This window comes from Gouania willdenowi, chromosome 7 (genome assembly GCF_900634775.1).
Source record: "Gouania willdenowi chromosome 7, fGouWil2.1, whole genome shotgun sequence".
Classification (NCBI taxonomy): domain Eukaryota; kingdom Metazoa; phylum Chordata; class Actinopteri; order Blenniiformes; family Gobiesocidae; genus Gouania; species Gouania willdenowi.
In genome coordinates, this window is record NC_041050.1 from 5,725,950 (window position 1) to 5,747,460 (window position 21,511).

Genomic DNA, 21,511 nt, shown 5'->3' on the forward strand with positions numbered 1-21,511 from the left:
GTCGGCAGCTGCTGAATGTAACTAATAATGTAAATTGAAAGCTAAATTAGTTACTTTTACAGTTAAGTACTTTAAGGATTTATTTGCCAAATAAGCAATAATAAATGCAGGCCTTTGTCCGTTGGAGTGAAGTTACACAATGTTTGACATTTCTCAATTAAAAATGGTTGTGGATCTTTTCTTCTGACTTCTATTACATTTTAATTAATGCTTCATCTTTTTTCACTTTTACTGACTTGTGGGTAACTCTTCTTATTTCACGGTTTTCCAAAATCAGTACAAATACAGTACAAGTACTTGGAATTGCGTCCTCACAGATACGAGCACTTGTTGAACCAAATATAGATGCTATGATGATTTAAATTACTTACGTTTTGGCCATATTGTTCCCTTTTACTAACCTTGTAGTATTTCCACATAGCTGACATTGTTCTGTCATAAACAAACTGCTTCCTCAATTATTCAAATCTGATTGGTTGAGCCTACAATTACATCAGTTGTATTGGAGCATGCTTTACAAGTAGCAGCGCCTGATACAGGTAGGGTGCATCCTCACTATAAACATACTACACAAACACAAGGACATGCTTGTATTTTAAGAGCATTACCCATTTATTCTTTTTATTGTCAAAATGACAAAAGAACCCCTTTTAAGAAAGTCACATATGGCATTTGAGAACAACCTTTCTGTGTAACATCAGAGGTGTATTCCATAAAGGAGGGTTTAACAAACTCTTGTGAGTCTATCCATAAACTCTGGGTCAACATACCCCACAATGGGAAACTCTGGGTATCAGATTCCACTACAGCTGGTATGAAGTGGGTCAATCCACCCTGAGTATGTAAACCTTGGGTTACTTACGTGCACGCGCGCAATAAAAAAGCCATCATCAATGGATCAACAATTACACAAACTACCATAGCAACCACCCGGAAGAGAGTGATTTATTCACCCTGATTCATCCACAGGTTTGTATCCAGGGAACTTTACTACAGACGTCAGTAGGTGTTTTAATACAGATCAACCGCTCAGTGACTTTCCCTAAATGCTCTGCATCCACAATGCTATAAAGAAAATAATGAAAGAAAATGTAAAGCAACACATTAGTAATGATGTGAGGACGTGTGTGATGTTACTAATGTGTTTCAGAGAAGAGAGTCAAGATACAATCAAGTGTTCAGAATAGGTGTTTAGGTGGGCGGAGCAATGTAGAAACCCAGGGTTTCTTCGATAAAGCCTGCCAGCGACCAGGTTTAGTTCACGAACATTGTTGCCATGGTAACGTACTCAGAGAAGAACATACCTCACGTTTAGGAATGGGTTACTCAGAGTTTCCCTCATTTGAGCCTGAACATACTCAGAGTTTGAACATAACCCGCTTTATGGAATACCCCTCAGCTCGGTACAAGTAAATCCTCTGTTGAAAAATCATCACACTTGCATACATTCAACATAGAACAGCACTTTTAAAAAACAGATTCAAAATGAAGCACCATAGAATTATAGAAATGAGTGCTTTCACTGCTTCTGTTGCCTTTTTTTGAATTATTATTATGGAAGCTAAAAAGAACCTAAATGACCAACACTCAAGAAGTAGAAAAACCATCTAGATTTTCAGAGTTGGATGTAATAAAGCTTTTAATCAACTTCCTATTAACCATACAGTTTGGGCCTTTGCTGCATAATACACAGAAAGTGATGCAAACATCTGACATGTGTCAGTGGGTTCGTGGTAAGCAGGAAGTGCAGCAGGTTCTGGTTGGATCAGATCTTCCCGGGGTCTTCTTTAAGGGTGACGGTTCTGTTGAACACCAGCTGCAACGGAAGGAAATAATGCAAATTAAAGCGTGTGTTTATTTGGTATTTTAGTTTCACAAAAACAATGAATAATATGTTAAGGTTTCATTTATTCAGATGACGTTTTTCCAGGAAATTGATTTTGATTTCCTGACATGTTCCAATTGCCAACTGTCAGTCTTTCTCAGAGGCACCTACTGATCACTTTGATGTGTCCTTCCAGGCAGCTGGCAGTCAAAAAATACCAGGAGATCAAAGTAAATTTCCTAAAAAAGTTGTCTGAATAAATGAAACCTTAACATGGGCGGTTTCTTTATGAGGGCGATTTCCCAAATAATGGGTCACCTTAGACATCATCAGAACAGTTTCCCCCTCTGAGAAATGTGTCAGAAGCCATTATTGAACCATAACATATTATTTAAAAAAAACAAAATGATGAACTTGCTGGAATTAAAAACAATGAATGAACCCATGTTAACTTCTGGTACCTTGTCTTTTGTGCTGTCAGAGTCCAGAGAGAAGTATCCGACCCTTTCAAACTGGAATTTGTCAAAAACTTGTGCTCCCGTCACAGATGTATCGACTAAGGCACCGCTGATGATCTGCAGGGAGTCCTGCAGAGTGGAGAAGAAGCTTAGTCATGATGCACAGCGTGGAGCTAGGCTAACAGTGTGAAGCTGCAGCTACTCACGGGGTTGATGTCACTCAAGTAGCCGTTTGGCACCTCAGATGGGTCCTCTGGGTTTTTATGCAGAAAGCTACAACAAAGAACATTTCATGTAAGGTGGAGCTTTTCAATTGGCCGCTGGATGTGAACATCAGTGTCTGCTTTCACTTACAGTCTGTCATAAAGACGCACTTCACACACCAACGGCTCACTGACCCAGTGGATGAAGGCCTTTGGTTTCTCTTCTTTATCTGAACGGCAGCAGGTCACCTCCAGTTCTGTCACTTTACCACTAGAGTCCTGAAATATGAGCAAAGAAAACAAAACACAGAAATAAGCACATGTATTTATGAGGAACATTTGTGGAGAGAAAGACGTTGGCAAAGGGAAGCTCAATGCCATCAATGGAGGCTAACTCTGGAAATGGTAACATAATATCAGGCTCTCTGACATATTCATGAAATTCTGGTGTGTCGGGGTAAGGAAGTGTGAATGTGTGTAAACAAAGAAGCACCTCAAGGAAACCTTTAAAATAACATAATTTGAAAAAACAAATCCTTTGAATTCATGAAGACATCTTCAGGATGAATCCTACACTACAGAAGGATTTTAAAAAAAATAGGTAAATAACAGATTGCCACAAATTTCAAAACTAAAAAAGTGTGAGAGTCATTCCATGTTATTTCAACACATTTTCAGGAAATTTTTACCAATTGTTACTTAATAATTCAATTGGTACACTATACATTTTTTATTTTGAATAGATTAATACTTTTTGAGATATGGACAATTAATTGAGGGAGCTATGTGTCATTTTTTTTGTTACTAATGATGTTACAAGTGAAAACGAATAAACAACAAATTATAAGACACAGAGGAAAGCTACAATGGCCTCGTGTAAAGGATTTTCAATATCGGCAAGTGGTAAAATAACCCAAAGTTGGGGTTCAGAATAAAAGTCACATAAAAAAAAAAATATATATATATATCCCAAGAATGAGTTATCTTTGTACTATAATTTAAAACAAAGGTCAGATTTATTTTTCTTACATTCCCACATGCAGTTATGGGCCATTGAAAACATTAAAAAAAAATTCTTTTTTTTTTTTTTGGATTTCAAGACACCGTCACCCAAGAACCAATGTATATATGTGACTAATCATTAGTGATGTGAACAGTCTATGTTCATAGCTCAAGGCTGATCTAATAACACGGAGCTGAGGCACATGTTAAGTTGTTTACTGAAGGCCCACATATTCCAGACCCAAACCCCGACAAACTTTTTTCCAAATTTGAGGGTCTGGCATGTCCACCAGATAGAATGTATAGCAGATGTTTTTATATATTCTGAGAGAGTAGGTGGAGCTGTATTACTACAGCAAATTTCAGTTTCCTATGTGATGCAGTTCCTGAGAAATTTGAAGCTGGAAAATGGAAGAAAAATAAGAAAACACGAAAATCGACACATTCCGCCCTCACTAAATTGTCCATATCTCAAAAAGTGTTCATCTGATAAAACAAAAAAATATACAGTGGGCAAATTGAATAATCACAAAACAATTGGTAAAAAATTATTGAATTTTGCTTTAAAAATTGAAACGGACAGCTTTACCTTTATGACCTTCTGGACAGAGATGACGTACCCAGCATGCCTCAAACCTACAGGCTGGTCAGGGGTCAGACGTTTGTATCCCTTCTCCATCACCTGCAGGAGAAGAAGCTCTGCATCAACGTCCGAACCATTTAAAGTCCAACAAAAATGAGAGTTTCTATGAATGATTTTTAAAATGTCACTTCTCACCTCTCTGAAGTCGCCCTGTTCAATGAAGACTATGCGGGTAAATGAAACCGTGTGGCTGCCTTTGGCCTCATTGGCAGGAAAGTTTGGTACTTGTACACCTGCCTAAAGAAAGAAGGAAAGGCTGGTTAGACAATTTGAGGGAAACCAAGTCCTTGGCAGGTGACAAATAAGGCTACAATATACTAGTGTTTATTCTGAACAGTAAACCTCTTTATTTTATTATCAACTATGTGATTTGGATATCATTAATTAGACATATTTATTATTTTATTTTTATAAACTTGATTTAAGCAAAAGGAACTCTGTACTTAGTTTGAACCTCATCAGCTCCACAGCCTGTAGACAGGTTAGCTCCAACTTTTTAAAGTTACTTATTTACACTCTTTGTTTACGATTACTACTTTGTTCAAGACAACTTACACTTTAAGTTTGTGACATTTAATTTATTCATAATTTCATTGTTATTTCAATTATATTTTATGTTTTAAATATAATAACTACACTACAAATACATGTTTTATGTCATTGTTTTACTTCCTCTCTGTGAAACATGCTGTCACAGTATAACAGGGACACTATCATAGGTAGAAGGATTTAAGCAGGTGGGTTAAAATAACAGTGCAACATATGTGCTTCAAAACGGAAAAATAATCGTGACTTGTCGACTAATTCATCCATTTGATTTGTCGACAAAAACAATCGTTAGTTGCAGCTCTAGTGACAAACGTACCTTGAAGTCGTCAGGAAGGTTGGTGATGGTGACTTTGAGCGGCTCCAGCACAGCCATGGCTCGAGGGGCCGTGTCGTTCAACACGTCCCTCACACACGACTCCAGCAGGTGTGGCTCGGTCGTCGTCTGAGAAACCGTGACTCCCACCTACAGGAGAAGTCACCCATCATTACCAATCACGCAGCTCAGCCAACACAATCACAGCCTCATTCAGTCTGATTACCCGAGCACAAAAGTTGTTGATTGCCTCTGGAGGAAAACCTCGCCTTCTCAGCGCAGTCAGTGTGAAGAGTCTGGGATCGTCCCAGTCCCTGCAACAAAACAAGACGTATCATTAGCGCTGCAGCTAAACTAAAACCAACCATCATCACTTCCAGTCAAGATGCGGCACATCATGTAATTAGAGGTTTTACTTTTTCACTTCTGAACAGTCAGGAAACTATTACTACAACCTTGTATATTGGTCGATACTGATATCGATCAGATGCAACATTAGCCGGAATCATAGATACTTTTAATACTTATTTTGTAGTGTGGAATGTTAGAAAAGGCTCGATCAAGAGAACAATATTCACCCTCATATGGTATGAAAAAAACGGACCCAATTATTATTAACCAATGGGTTGTGTGCATTTTAACCATAAACACAATATTATTCTACAAATAAATTAGAAGACCCTGAAACATTTAAGAAAACTGAATTAATTAAGAATTTATAGACATAATTTCAGAGAACAATCGGGTTCCACATTTTACGTTATTTTTTGGAGTTTTAAAGAAGAAGAATTCCAGCAATTTAATTTTGTCTTCTTTTTGAAATTAACTTGCAGGAATTATAATGCAGAAGTCAAGAAAACATCAAAGCAATCAGCAGACATCTCTGAAGAAGACTGGCAGTTGACAGACCAAAACATGTCAGGAGATCAAAATAAATTTCCTGAAAAAAAGTTTTCTGAATAAATGAAACCGTAACATATTATTTGAAGAAGAATAGTCAAAAATGTTTACCTTTTTCAATAACAGTTACATTTTCTAACCATTCTGTTGTAATTTTGTTGCAATGAAGGGGCCCTGAAAACTTTTCATTGTTATGAAGGGGGGGGCAACAGAACATTTTTGTGATGCACTACATGAACAGATGTTTTTAAGTCCTTCCTGAATTAGTAACGCAACTGGAAGTTGATAAATGCACATTTTGAGAAAAAAGTTATTTCACCTGACGACGCCGGTCTCCACCAACTTAATGATTTTCCTCTTGGAAACGACCGTATACGTGAGGTTCAAGCGGCCATATTCCCACTGAACGGGACAATACACATCCACAGCATTACACAGCCAGTAATACGAGGAACGCCTGTGAGACGACAAAGAGGGCACAAAAAATGCTGACATCACCATCTGGTTGTGAGCCTCCAAAGTTAAAGTAAGATTAATTGGTGCATACCTGGCCTGAAACTCTTTGGTACACAGTGAATGTGTGATGTTTTCAATGGAGTCACACAAACAGTGGGTGTAGTCATAGGTGGGGTAGATGCACCTGTCCAGAGACAAAAATGTAACAAGTTTAATTTAGAAACATAATAATCAAATGTTTGTAGTACAGCTGATTGGGCACCATTTGTCTCCTGTCCGATGATGCGCCGTGTATTTGATCCGATACGCCACAGGGTCCATCTTCCCGTCCTCCATCACTATCTTCATCCTCAGTGTGGCCTCTCCCTCACCAAACATTCCCTTCTTCATCCTTTCAAACAGCACCAGGGACTCTTCCATGGGTCGGTCCCTCCAGGGCGACGGAGGAGCGTTATGGCCCTTAAGCTCCTCCCCTTTCTGATGGCATACGTAGGCGAGACCCCTTTAAGAGCGCAAAGACAGAGTGAAACTCCTGAGTCGACACCAGTGTTTATTCTACTTTGTTTTAAATGACAATAACCAGATTATGACTAAAATATTGAATAAATGAAAACTGAGGCAGTGGTGGCCTCGTGGTTAAGGAAGCGGGTTTGTAATTGGAAAGTCACAAGTTTGAATCCAACCTGGGCAAACCTGCCCACTGCTCCTCTGTTATGGGTTAAATTTTGTGTATGTTCCTCACATATATGACAAAGTATATTCTAATTTTATTTAATGTATTTTTTTTTAAAAATACATATGAACAAAAACTATTTAAAAATATATAGATATTTTCATCAATTAACAAAAACGAAACAATAATGTTTCTTTTTTGGAAGGTATCCAATCAAAACGACTTTAGTTGCGTGGAAGGCGGGACAAGACAGTCAGAGATCCAATAGGAAACAAGCAGATTGTATCTGGGGATGTGGTTTTACATATTGATCACATCAAATCTGTCTACGTGTCTTTACATACATCAGTATACTTGTGTATGTGTACCTGCCGATCCCTAGTAATGATAAGATACTTCTACCACAAACACTAAAAACTATTAAGCAGAAGGCAATAAATTGGATGACAGACTTCATTTTCTTCTCGCCTTTTAACAAAAAATATTCTTATACTGTATTAGATCAAAAATAATTAAAAAAAATGACTATGAACCTGACACTTTTAGTAGGGAAAAAATAAACATTTTCTGTACTAATAGGTTTCCCTTGCAGGTAATCCCCAAAAAAACAACAAAAATGACAGTCCACATTAATGGCCATTGGATGTAATGGGTATCAGTTCCTGGTATCAGAGAACGACAAGTATCGGCCCGATAATAGCATCAGTATCGGTGCATCCCTAATTAATACCATTCCATTTAAAAAATACATAAAGTCTTCAGCTCTGTTTATTAGTTGAACATATCTTCAACATATTTAGTCAACTAAAATAGTCCTGATTACTACATTTTAGCTAAAATTAGGTTGCATTGTCAGAAGACTATGACTAAAACTAAATTTAGACTTGCTGTCAAAATTAACACTCAGCATTTGTACCGACACAAGTCCTACACGGACACCCTCCCTCGTACCTTCCAATCAGAATCACAGCGAGGTCGTAGAGCTTCTGGAAGTTGTCGGAGGCGTGAGTGACAGCGTACGGTTTGTAGCCTGTGTGATAAAAGGACACACAGATGAGTAAAAAGGAAGCATTTTCATCATTTCACATCACCTGAACTCACCCAGCCATTCCACCATGTCCCTGATGGCAGTGAAGTATTTTTCCTCTTCTTTTTCAGGATTGGTGTCGTCGTACCTCAAATAACAAATCCCATTGTTGGCCTGAGAAGGAAGCACAAACGGATGAAAACCAATCGGACAGAAAAAAAAAACAAAAAAGAAAAAACGTACAGAGCAGGGTTGGGGTCAATTACATTTTTCAGTTACAATTATGTTTTCAATTACCCACATTCAATTACGATTACAGTGATCAGCAGTTTTTTTCCAATGACAATTTAATTACAATGATTTTTTATCCTCGTTCTCAATGACTAAAGTTCAATTACAATTTATCACAATTACTGAGGCTAAAATAAATAACCTAACAAAAGTAACCTTCCTCTTGTGTTAGCATCTCTTATGATAACGGGTCCTAAATCAGCTGTAAAATACACTAAAAACAAATATCTATCATCTCATTTCTTTCCTATCTGTTGGTTAACTTGTTAGGCTTTCTAATCAATGAAAATATAGGTTTTAATATTTTTGGTGTGGGGGTATCTGAGCTTTTTTGTGCCACTATACCCATCAATACATGTGTTTTTTTTAATGGTAAGATGTGGTGAAAGCTTGATATAAAACATATTTTAATAATTAACTACATTTGTGTAGAACTGTACATAGAATTGTAACATGGTTATCCCCAGTTTTGCGTTAAATTATAATTGACAATTTTTTTAGAATTTTTGTGACAATTACAATTACAATGTCAATTATCTAAACTCAATTACAATAACGACAGTAACAGATTTTTAAAATTACAATTATGCCATAATTGTTATTAATAATCAATTATGCAATTAAACGTAGAATTGACCCCAACCCTGGCACAGGACAAGTTGTACCTTTGCATAACCAAAGTTAAAGTTGATAGCTTTAGCGTGTCCGATGTGAAGGATCCCGTTGGGCTCGGGGGGGAAACGCGTCACGATCTGAAAAGGCATTCAGAAACACAAGAGTCAGCAAAAAAAAACAAAAAGTCTTTTTCAGCCAATCAATTCAAAAAACCTAAGTGAGAAATTTGAACCTTTCCTCCTGTGACCTCCAGGTGTTTTTGAAGCAGAGCCATAGTATTTGGTGTGACCACGTAGCCCTCAGATTTGTAGTTCTCCCCTGCATGAGGAAAAGGAACGACTCATAAGTCAAGAAATCTCAACAGATGACTCCAAGCGTTATGTTATGTTATGTCACCAGGCCCGCCACGCCTCACCTGCTTTATGAAACTTCAGAGCTTCTCCTTTGAGCTGCTCCATGAGCGACTTCCCTTCCCCACTGTTCACATCACCTGTAAAAGCAAAGATAGTTTTAATATTTCAAACAGTTACAGATGGATTAAAGCCGCTCACCGTTCACTGCCACGTCCTCTTTCTTCACCTTTACATTATTCTCCACAGCTTTTGTTTTCTGGGGCTACAAAGGATGAACATGTCAGTTTAAACCAAACCTTTTAGATTAACCTAATCTATTACTGTATATTCAGCATCGTATATTCAAAATAAAATCCACATTAATGTGCGCAGAATGGATTATAACAGATGTGTCGGTCTGATCCGAGGGCCACATTATCAACATTTATGTCAGCATTTAGAATAACCACCAATTTAAGCATTAATACAGGAATGTTTTTTACATCCTCGAGCCTATTTTTTTTAATTATTTTTCTGTCATTTTGTTTGTTTTTTGTTATCAATTTTGAATATTTTCTTCTGATTTTTGCGTTGTTATTTTGTATTTTTTTGTGCTGTTTTTATGTACATTTGTAGTCATCTTGTATGTTTTTGGGGTAATTTGTGAACCTTTGATGTTTTGTGAATTGTTTTTTTCTCATAAAAATGAGACCAACGGCCACATGTGTGTTAACAATGTATGGAATATATGGTTTTTCAACCTTTGGGTCGTGACCCCACGTGGGGTCAACTGGAATTAAAATGGGGTTGCCTAAAATGTTTAGTAATTGGTAAAAACTGATTAAAATTCTATTTTAAATGTTTTTTTTTTAAAGATTATTTTTCAAATACACATCACACACAATAAATATGAAATTACTGTATCCTATACTTTCTCTAATATAAATCTAGTGAAAATAAAATGCAGTTGTTACTTTGTGCACTAATCCTGGTGACTCTGTATTTGTAACACACTTTTTTTAAATGTCTCTGGGGTCCCCACATATTGGTGATATGAGAATGGGGTCACGAGTCACAACCTGAAAAAGGTTAGGAACCTCTTTGTTAGCATACAATTAGTGAGAATAGCTGAGTAATGGTTTCCACTTCTGTACAGTTCATTATAATTGCACTTCTAACTAAATCCTGATGATGAAAGCAACACTTCCTGTTAATATGAATGTAACCGTTAACCAAAATGATGATCTGAACAATCTGTCGTCGTCTCACCTTAGTTTTCTTCTCCAGATCAGCCTCTGTTTTGGGCCCCAACAGGTGCAGAACCTTTAATGAATAAACCCAAAGTTTGTCTCCTATCTTCACGTCACAGATCACATTAGAAAACAGACTAATGAGCAAACACTCACACACAGCTGTGAATGTTTTACCTCGACATGGCTTTTTATGTACCTGCATGTCCACCTCGTTTTTGATCACTTTCCCATCAGCCCACTTTAAGGCAGAGCGTGCTTCACCTGCAACACAAGCACACACTGTCAGCCAATCAGGGCTTTATGACAGCAATAAACAGTTGCTATGGTCGTACCCATCAGCAGTCCCATGTTAAAGTGGTAGCGCTCCTTTAGCAGCTGCTCTTTGTGCTTTTTGATCACAGACTCGACCTGTGGGAAATGGAACTCTCACTGAAAACACAATTTACCACTGAAGCTTAGGAACTTTTTAAGATGAGCAGCACTGATCACTTACTGCATCTTCAATCTGCTCCGGCGTGATGACGACGCCCACTCCACAGGCTTCCTCAAACTCCCGTTGGTTGATGGGGTCCTGAGGATGACTTTTCACAAAGTCCAAAGCAGCTGCCGAAAGCAACACAAAAACCTGTCAACCTCAAACTTCCTCCAGTTACAAGCAGCTGCCGAAAGCAACACAAAAACCTGTCAACCTCAAACTTCCTCCAGTTACAAGCCTGCTACCTGAAGTTTTTATTTGATTACATGATGTTGTGAAAAGTGGAGTTTGTTTTTATTCTGCTCTGAGGAACCACAAGGAAACATTATTCAGATGACTTTCAGCTAAAGACTCATCTTTAATTTAAGCGTGGATGGTGTAAACATGTTTAAATTAGAGCTGGGCGATAAGGACCAAATTTAATATATTGATATTTTTTTCTCAAAATAACGATACATGATATAAATCTCCAATAATTTTAATTCAAATAAAGTTTGGGTTATATTTGCTGATGCAAAATGCAACACAGGCTAAAATAACATCACAGTGCTTTAAGAATGGTATAAAATAAATAACGTGTGTGCATCACAAACATGGGCAACTATGGCCACAAAAGTAAATGCACAAAATGACAGCAAAAAATACACAAAAATACAACAAAAAATGCTAATTAACAGAGAAATATACAAAAAACAACAGAAATACTTAGTATAACAACAAAACAAACAAAGGGAGAAATAAAATGTGCAATGGGACAAGAAAAAGACATAAAAGAACAACAAAATACACAAAAGGACATAAGAAGAAAAAAAATGCACAATGGGACAACAAAAAGACGAAAAAGAACAAAAGTTAAAGAAAGAAAAACAAAAGATACAAAAGGAAAAAAATGCACAAAAGAACAACAAAAATACACAATGGGGCTGGGACATTTATTAACAAACAGCTGCTCAATATGTGCTAATTTAGTCTTTTTCTCCTCTAAGGGACAGTACGTGTGAGTGAGTTCTTAATGTTTAGACTCAGTGATCATCTAACTGTTATTTTTCATGCATTCTGAGAAGTCGAGAAAGTAGCAACTACTAAAAAAAGCATTTTAATAGAAAAATACCTCTGAAAAAATAATTTCTTATATCGCCAAAAACAGAAAACTCGATATATCTTGAATCTCGTTATATCACCCAGCCCTAGTTTAGATTTAACTTTAAAGGATATTTGAAACCCACAAACATTAACTTTTAATCTTTGTAGACAAAAATCAAATGTTCAACAGTGTGCAGCCTGGAAACTGATTTGTTTTTCAGGATAGAAATAAAAATGGATCACTATCATCTGAATGTTGAACTTACCTGCCAGCTGCAGCTCTGTGCAGATTTTACCCTGAGCTATGCAGTCTGTGAGCAGCGGCAGGCGTTTGGTGTCTTTAAGGCGAGACGCCATGCTGTATAGCATGACGCCCATGGCTTTGTCCACTCCTGAGGCGCCATTAACGTTCTGGACCTGGTGACACAACAAAAAAAGTCCAAAATCAGAAAAATTATCTGTAGGAACGTGAAGCCAGTGTGAACAGAACATTTGGTAATAAAAGCATGTGTTGATCCATAGATCAGTGGTTCTCAAATTTTTTAGCTCAAGTCCTCCCTTTGTCGACAAACACATTTTGCTCAGAATACTAAAACAACTGTAGAGCATAATATATTTTACACACATTTTAAATAATCTAACTATGTAAATAAGTGGAATGAAACAGTACTTTATGAATAGAATTATTTCTATAGTTATCATTTCACGTTTGGCGTGGGACCAAAACTGACTCTTATATTTCAGTTCTAATCAAAATTATTTTTTATCACCATTTTGTGTGTTTTTGGTGTCATTGTGTGTATTTTCTTGTTTGTTCTTTTTATTATTCAGTATTTTTTTTTTTCTTATTTTGTGTGTTTTTGTGTGTTGTTATTATCATTTTAATTATTCTATTTCAGTGTGTGTATTGGTTGTTTCTTATGTTGTTTTGCATGTTTCTCAGTTATTTTTATGTATTTTGTAGTGATCTTGTGTGTTTTTCTCTCATTTAGTGTCTTTGTTGTTGTTTTGTGTGTTGCTGGTAAAAGTGTTTTTCTCTCTTAGTGTGTGCATTTTTGGTGTTATTTTGTCATTGTTTCTCTGCTATTTTAATTATTCAGTATATTTTTCTCTTCTTTTGTTTGTTTTTGTTGTCGTTTTGTGAGTTGCTGGTAATATTTAGTATGATTATCATTTTTAACTAAATAGCAAATTGCAAAAGCCCATTCTTTTAAAGCTTTCATTTGTAATTTTCTACACTCTCTCTCAAGTACCCTGTGTAGTGCTGTCACGTACCCCCATTTGAGAAACACTGTCATAGATGATAGAGCTTTTTTGTTGACATCCAAGTATTTGAAAATTGTTTCTTCCTCAATGATTGCACCAACAATCATCTCTCAGTTATCCATGGCATACATGGAAGATTTCATACTTTAAATAAAGATGACTTGCATAGTTCTTCATGTAGATGTTTTTTGGTTGGTAAACTATTGATTGTAATAATTTATTGCAGATTTTATATTATTTTATTTATTTGATAGGGACAATGCACATTATGAACAGCTGCATTGAAACAACAAAATTAGAAAAATGCTGTGTTATAAAGCGGTATATTTGAGGGTGCAAAGTAAAATAGTGTGTGCAGTTTCCCTGGTTTAATTGTATGGAAGGGACATGTGCATTTCCTCATTTGTTTATTTTTGTCGTTTGGTGTATTTTTCTGTAATGTATGTTTTTAGGAGTCATTATGTGTATTTTTGTATCTTCAGCAGAATATAGCTAAAATAAAACTAAAAACACAACAGTTTTCACTGAGGTAGATAATGTCTTAAAGGCAAGTGGACAGACTTCAAACAACTGCCCTGGAGCCTTTGTTTGACTTTGTTTTCCTTTTCTTTGAAGAGAAGAGTGTGACGTCAGGGTGTTGTCCTTTCAAATATTTTATAGTATGGTAAGCCTGGAGGAAAACATAGGTGAAACTTTGTTTACTTTCACCCGTTGGACATTTAATCATCCTTGTATTTGAGGGTCATAGACATTAATGTGTTACCCCAGTTACGATCAGGGATTAAAGTTAACATTCCACCAGTGTTGTGATATTCATGTCTTCATGTAAATATCTGAATTAACCAGACTTAATCAGGCACAAGAACAGAGAAGACCTTCAGACAGTTATAGGACGTATAGGGATATTAAAATTAAACGAAGTTAAACTATTAAAGACGATAAAACAAAATGTTGTCAGTGATTTTTAAACATGTCAGTCTCGCTAATAATCACAGCAGATGTCGTACCTGAGTTATCGCGTCCTTCAGGGCGGAGCTTAACGCTTCATTCTTAAGCGTCTCTTTCGCCTTCTGCTCACTGAGCCCAATAAATGTAAATAAAGTCAAAGTATCCGCCATTAGAGCAACGTGTGGTTGAATTCACCGGAGACAGTCACACACGCTACCGCCTCCACGGCTTAGAACTCGGAGAGATATTCCTGGGGACACTTCCGGTATGACGTGCGGAAGTGTCAGAAAACCGACCAATCGGGTGCTGCGAAAGAGCAAAATCTGACCGCCCACTGTGATGGAGGACCAATCACCAATTGTGTTGACATTAAGAGGGCAGGACTTAAAGGTGTGAGAGTACGTTGCATCAGTATTTTTGCGTAACTTATTAGCTTATTTTATGCAACACAGCACCGAAAAAGACAACACGAAACTAACGCACAGGTTGAAAGCGTTTTATAACAATTAAGATGTATTTGTACTTAGTGAACAACCATGGACGGTGTTAGCAGCCAGTTTTAACCAGGAAGTCCTACAGCGGAAACGAGCTAATGGCCAAACACGCTGTGCTGTCTTCTGCTTCACATCTATGGAGGTCCATCAGGTGTGCTAAGTCCGAGCTGAGCCTGGATCTCACTCTGGCATGTGGGCAATCTTTCCGGTATGTTTCATCCAACAGAATGAGTACTGTAACACAAGGATGTCACATGTATTATAATATCAATCAGCAGACACACACACACACACACACACACACACACACACACACACACACACACACACACACACACACACACAAAACAGTTTATTTGTTTTTAAATAGGTGGACCAGAAACATCCCAGCTTATTTTCTATGAAAAGTGTTTAAATTAAACCACTTCTCCGTTTATACTACTGTATAAAAATGTGATGAAACATCCAAAATATACAGTTAATACTACTATTTGTAGATTAATGATTAAATTGTCAATTATAGGAAACCAGACCATAACTTTATGCAACTAACGATCAGATATAAAATAAACAAGATTCTGCAACAGTGGTCTTTATTAAACAATAAAAACGCTATTGTAGTTATTTTTTCTTTTCATCTGCTTTTTTCTTTTTTTAGAAAATAATTGTATTATAGATGACAGGGCAAATATGAATTGCATACAATAACACAAATAGTGTGACTGACATGTACAAACACATACACCATAAAATAGCAATCCATGGAGAATAGCTCTACTATAGCTTTACTGAATACATGTGTAGTGTTGATGTATTCAGTTTCATTTGTGTTTGTAACTAACCTGTTATTGGGATTTTTTTTAAATATATATCTTATTTTAAGTTGTTTAGAAACTGTAGGTCTATTAATCTTTTAAGGTTTTGTTTTGTGTGATAATTACAGGCTGTTAAAGAGCTAAATAAACTCATAATTTCCCTACATCTGTCTTCTTCTTTCTGTAATCGCTACCATACTACTTATTACACATTTCTGTCTGTGTTTTTCATTTATTTGCATTTGCAGAAGCTACTGTACTTTGCATCTTAATCTATAAAAGTACCCAAGCTGTAACTGGCCCTTAATCATTTTAAAACTGTGGGCCAAAATGACTCCTATAATAATTTTCTAATTTCATACCCTGCTAAACATGATGGACTAATCCAGGAGTTCTCAACCTTGGGGTCGGGATGCCATTTGTGGTTGCGTGACACTGGAAGGTGGACGCCTGATTCCTTTGAAAAACTAAGAACATTTTTTGAACAATTTGAGCCAATTCTGTCTTGTTTTTCACCCTTTTTCTTCAACCACACCAAACTTGTTATATTTTAACCTATTTTCATCACTTTTTCTTGCTATGTTTTTGCTCCTTTCAATGCATTTTTTGCTACAATACTCCCATTTCTGACACTTCTTTATCTAATTTCAATGAATTTTCTGCACATTATTTCCATTATCAAGACATTTTTGGCACTTTTAAACCCTTTCCACCACTTTTCCCACTTATTGTCGCATATTTTGAGCCATTATTGTCACTTTTCAACATATTTCATGCTTATTTTTGCCAATTTACCCACATTCACGATTTATCCTGCCCATTATTTGCCAGTTTAAATTCATTGTTCTTACATTTATTTATTTTTTGCCACTTTTAAGCTAATGATGACACTTTGAACCTTTTTTATTCCTTTTCTGTGGTTTGTAAAATCCCATTTCACCACCTTTTCCACCATTTATGGTCACTTTTAAGTTAACCCATTTTATTTCTGGTTAAAAAAACAATTTACATCTTTAGGATGACTATATACTGTGGCACAAATAATAATAAACTTCCTGGACAACAGTGGATATTATTCAGATTAATAAATAAATGTGGTTATCACAGATTCATAGAACAATGGACCATCATTTTGCTGACTTTATGGATGGACCCCAAAAGGCCCCCTTTATTCCCCCCTATAAATGACCCTGTCTCCACATGACTGTTCTTCAATGTTCATGTGTGTGTTCAACCACCTTCAGGTACAGTGGTACATACCGCTACTCTAGTCCACAGTAGACTTTTCTTACATATCCCTTTTCATTCCCTATGTGTCTTCATACACGTGTTACACCCCACAGCTGGAGACAAACGGCAGAGGGACACTGGACGGGGGTGATGAGTGGACATGTGTGGACTCTGACTCAGACGGACGACACTCTTTGGTACCACGTCTACACAAAGCAGGACAAAAAGACAACAGGACAGGAGAGGAAAATAAGCGTTTCTGACGCTGTAAAAAAGGAAGAAACAGGAGAAACAGGAGAGGGAGTAAAGGATGCTGTAAAGAAAGAGAAGGAGCGTCGGTCTGTGGGTGCGTCGGGACGCAGCAGTGAGGAGGAGATGCTGAGAGATTACTTCCAGCTGGACGTGAAGCTTGGGGATCTGTACAGTAAATGGGGGGCAGCGGATTGTCATTTCAAGCACATTGCAGACATCTTTACTGGTCAGTGAATGTCTGTGCATTTAAAATGTCACTGGAGTCAAATTTTCTCAGATTTTTTTTTGTATTTTTGTTGTATATTATTCATTGTGTATTTTTATTACCCTTTGGTGTATTTTTCTGTAATTCAGTGTGTATTTGGAGTCTTTCATTGTATTTTTGTTGTCACAGAAAGTCAAAGTCTGAAATTACCATTACTTTTCTCTAAGAATAGATTGTGTGCTTTTTATTTATTGCAGGGGTGAGAATGCTGCGTCAGGATCCCACAGAGTGTCTGTTCTCCTTTATCTGCACCTCCAACAACCACATTTCCCGTATCCAGGGCATGGTCGAGAGGCTGTGCCAGGCTCTGGGGACCCCTCTGTGCCACCTCGATCAAACCTCTTACCACGACTTCCCGACCCTCTCTGCACTCGCAGGTGATTTCACTTTACTGCACCACACCTTTGTTTGAACTCACTCACTTTAACGCTTCTTTATTTTTAGATTCTCAGTATTTCATGCTGTGTGAGAGTGGTCAACGTTGCTCTCTCACTCAAAAAAAACAATCCTGTGTTAAAACGCTGGCGTTCTTGTCATTTCTTTATGGGGTTTGCATGTTCTCACACTGTGCTCTTTTTTCATATTTTTCCCTCTAAAAAGGTTTAGCTTTCCATTAAAGAGCTGGCTGGTGATGGTCACATCTAAGCAATATAATAAATGTATTATTTTTTTAGAATAATAAAACATGAATAGCTGTCGCTAAAAGATTGCGCCACATGTAACGTTAACCTTTGACAGCATATGCAAGAAAAAGAAAAAGAAAAAAATACATTTTGTTGTCTTTTTGTATATCATTCAGTTGTTGTGTTATTTTCATTGTCCTTTGGTGTATTTTTGTTGTTGTGTATATTTTTCTTTCATTTTGTTTGTTTTTGTTTTCATTTTGTGTGTTTTTTGGAGTCATATTATATATTATTCAGATATATATGTGTAATTTTAACATTCTCGGGTATTGTATTTGTATTTGGAGTCATTTTGTGTATTTTTTACTGTCATTTTGTGCATTTACTTTGGGAGGACACACATTTTACCCATGTCTGCTGTTTATGCAAAAGTAACCCAGTATTTCATGCTGTTTTGCCTTCCTGTACCTTTATTGGGCAAGCAAGATTTTATTGAGTACTTTTTTTTTAATAATAGCATTCAAATAATGTAGGAAAATAGTATTTTTATGTATATTATGATAAAAGCAAATAAAACCTTTCCAATTTCCACTTCAATCCAACTTTATTTATAAAGTTGCCTAGCTACAGTCCTAACCCCAGAGTCATTTTTAGGTTTATAGTAGGAAATGACAACAATGTCAATTTAATTTCTCAATTTTCTTTTTTATAAAGAAAAAAAACAAAAATCTTAAAAAGTTTTTTATAATAGTGATGTTTTTGTGTTGTTTTGTCAGACAGCCGAGTGGAGGCACGTCTCCGAGACCTGGGTTTTGGCTACAGGGCCCGGTTCCTCCAGCAGAGTGCAGCTCAGATCCTGGACACCCACGGACCGCGTTGGCTCCAGGGTTTACGCAGCGTTCCCTATCAGCAGGCTTGTGATGCCCTGCGTACTCTCCCCGGCGTTGGCATCAAGGTAAACACTGGAACCATGTGTACCAGAGCTCAGTGATAGGAACTATAGGAAACCTTTCCACCTGGTGTTGGCTGTGTAACTGTGTCCCCTTCCAGGTAGCCAACTGTGTGTGTCTGATGGCTCTGGATAAATCCGAGGCCGTACCCATCGACACACACGTGTGGCAGATTGCGAAGCGGGACTACAACTTTGCTGCTGGTAAAGAACAAAAGACCATCACGGACAAACTGCACAAAGATATCGGTCAGTGTTTCTACACAGATTATCATCATATACCCTCCCATAGTGCTGTGCGATATGGAGAAAATGTCATCTCACAATATACCTTAGGTAGATTTATAGCCATATATCCCAATACAGTATTTCTTCTTTAAAAGTGCATTAAATGAAGGGAAAATTGCTATTCATTATATATTTTGTTTTATATAGAAATAATATTGGTAACATGACCTTTTCCTTTTTCTCAGTACTTTTAGGATTTCACGATCAATTTCTGCCATTGTTGCGTTTTAAAACGCCTGATTTTGCAGCAGTTTTTTTCCAAATATTAGGCTTTATTATTATTTATTATTTAAATTTTTTATATTTTCTGTAACTATGCATAGACTGGTTGATTTTCCTCCAAAAAAACCTGATTGCTTTTCATTTATTTCATATAGATACAGAAAAGAGCAGATTCACAACAGTTTACCAAGATGTGGATCATTTTTATCATCGTGTAATGGTCTAGTGCAGAGAATATTACACAGATTATCATTGTTTGCGTAAGTTTTTAACACTAAACAAAATCCCCAAATTAATAGTATATTGTATAGTAATATTTTAGCAACAGAGTGAGACCAAGATACCACGATCGAGGGTTATATCGTATGGTAGACGTTTTTATCTTGCAGTATGATGATATATCAATATATCGCACAGTATTACCCTCCCACATGTTTCACCCACTCTTCATTTTCCCCACAGGAGACTTTTTCAGGGAGCTGTGGGGGCCTTATGCTGGGTGGGCACATTCGGTGAGTGTCATCCAGGGTTGGGGTCAATTAAGTTTTTCAGTTACAATTATGTTTTCAGTTACCCATGTTCAAGTACAATTCAATTACGATTACAGTGATCAGCGTTCTTTCCAATAACAATTAAATGGCAATTATTTTTTATCCTCAGAAAGTCAATTACAATTACGTTCTCAAATACTAAAGCTCAGTTACAATTAATCACAATTACTGAGCCAGATATAAATAACCTAATAAAAGAATGGTAAAATGTGGAAAAGCTTGATATGAAACATTTTTTAATAATTGTTAACTACATATTGTGTAGAACTGTACATAAAACTGTAACATGGTTTAGCTCTAAATTATAATTGACCATTTTTATAGATTTTTTATGGCAATTACAATTACAAAGTCACTTATCTAAACTCAATTACAATGCAATCACGATTACGACAGAGAAAGATTTTAAAAAAAATACGATTACAATTATAATTACTCCATAATTGTAATTATTTGTCAATTACGCGATTACAATTATAATTGACCCCAACCCTGAGAGAGACAGGGAGCGTCTGTCTCTTTCAGTCTCACTGATTGACTCTTTGTTACAGGTGTTGTTTTGTGCTGACCTCAAAAAGTTCCAAAGCCTCAAAGAAGAGTCGTCTGTGCAGCAGCTGAAGAGAGAGAGAGGAAGCAGTGCGAGAGGAAAACAAATAAAAAGGGAACACAATGAAACTGTGACCCTGAAAACCCACAAAAAAACTAAACTTTCAATCAAAAAAGAAAAAGGCACCTGAGATAAATCAGCCCTGGACTCATTTGAAGCTGATGATACTTTACACTAAATCAGTTTTTAATTAGAAAAAACTGGTAATAACGTCAACTTGTGTTGTTACTTCTTTGCAAAAGCAAAATTGTAAATATTTTAGCATTAAAAATGAAAATCCTTGCAACTTTATTCGTGATGACTGCATACAAACAGATATTTCTGCACTTCTGTTATAATAATAATAATTACACATTCACACCAATTACTTCGGCGGTGGTAAGCTACAGCTGGCCTGACAGAAGCGTGGCTGCCATGTCGTGCCTACGGCCCCTTTAACCACCACCATCATTTATGCACAAGTCATACCCATTCATACGAGGCAATGTAGGTAAGGTGCCTCATAACCACAATGACTTGGATAGAGCGGGATTCGAACTCCCAACCCTTCGGTTACTGGATGACAAAATTAGCACATGTGCTAACACACTGAAATGAATACATCTGGGTTACCAATGTGATTGTGATGTCCATATCAATTAAAGAGAATGATTTAGGGAAGGGGGTGTCCAAGTGGGTTCCTGGAGAGCCCCTGTCCTGCGTGTTTTAGATGCTACCATGGTCCACCACAGCTGATTGTAAAGTGTGGCTCGTTATCAGGATTCCTCCATCATTAGACTAATAGAGCACGGAGATGTCTAAAGCATACATTTAAAGTTGTGCAGAAACATATTTACCAAGGACATCATGCACCACAACATTGTTTTCCACTTATTCTTACACTGAATTGAATGATTTTTCTTT

General features: G+C 36.8%; 2 protein-coding genes across 3 annotated transcripts; one reads left to right on the forward strand and one right to left on the reverse strand.

Moving 5' to 3' along the window:
* Positions 1–1,621: 1,621 nt before the first annotated feature.
* qars1 (glutaminyl-tRNA synthetase 1) lies at positions 1,622–14,573 on the reverse strand. Its single transcript, XM_028453723.1, has 23 exons — positions 14,372–14,573; positions 12,365–12,515; positions 11,034–11,143; positions 10,873–10,948; positions 10,737–10,801; positions 10,557–10,610; positions 9,507–9,570; positions 9,371–9,445; positions 9,188–9,273; positions 9,006–9,092; positions 8,124–8,223; positions 7,974–8,052; positions 6,612–6,851; positions 6,441–6,533; positions 6,213–6,350; positions 5,220–5,307; positions 4,997–5,143; positions 4,267–4,368; positions 4,078–4,170; positions 2,638–2,765; positions 2,490–2,556; positions 2,287–2,412; positions 1,622–1,816 (listed from the first exon to the last, which is right to left on the reverse strand). The coding sequence occupies exons 1-23, from the start codon at positions 14,480–14,482 to the stop codon at positions 1,766–1,768; spliced, it is 2,331 nt and encodes a 776-aa protein (XP_028309524.1). The 5' UTR covers positions 14,483–14,573; the 3' UTR covers positions 1,622–1,765.
* A 124-nt stretch (positions 14,574–14,697) lies between these two features.
* Positions 14,698–21,142, forward strand: ogg1 (8-oxoguanine DNA glycosylase). Of its 2 annotated transcripts, XM_028453769.1 has the most exons (7): positions 14,698–15,014; positions 16,965–17,329; positions 17,566–17,745; positions 18,768–18,946; positions 19,042–19,189; positions 19,913–19,962; positions 20,553–21,142. In XM_028453769.1, the coding sequence occupies exons 1-7, from the start codon at positions 14,905–14,907 to the stop codon at positions 20,736–20,738; spliced, it is 1,218 nt and encodes a 405-aa protein (XP_028309570.1). In that variant the 5' UTR covers positions 14,698–14,904; the 3' UTR covers positions 20,739–21,142. The 2 variants fall into 2 exon arrangements, with proteins under 2 accessions (XP_028309570.1, XP_028309571.1); XM_028453770.1 differs by lacking the exon at positions 19,913–19,962 and having other exon boundaries at positions 20,553–20,687.
* The last annotated feature ends 369 nt before the right edge of the window (positions 21,143–21,511 follow it).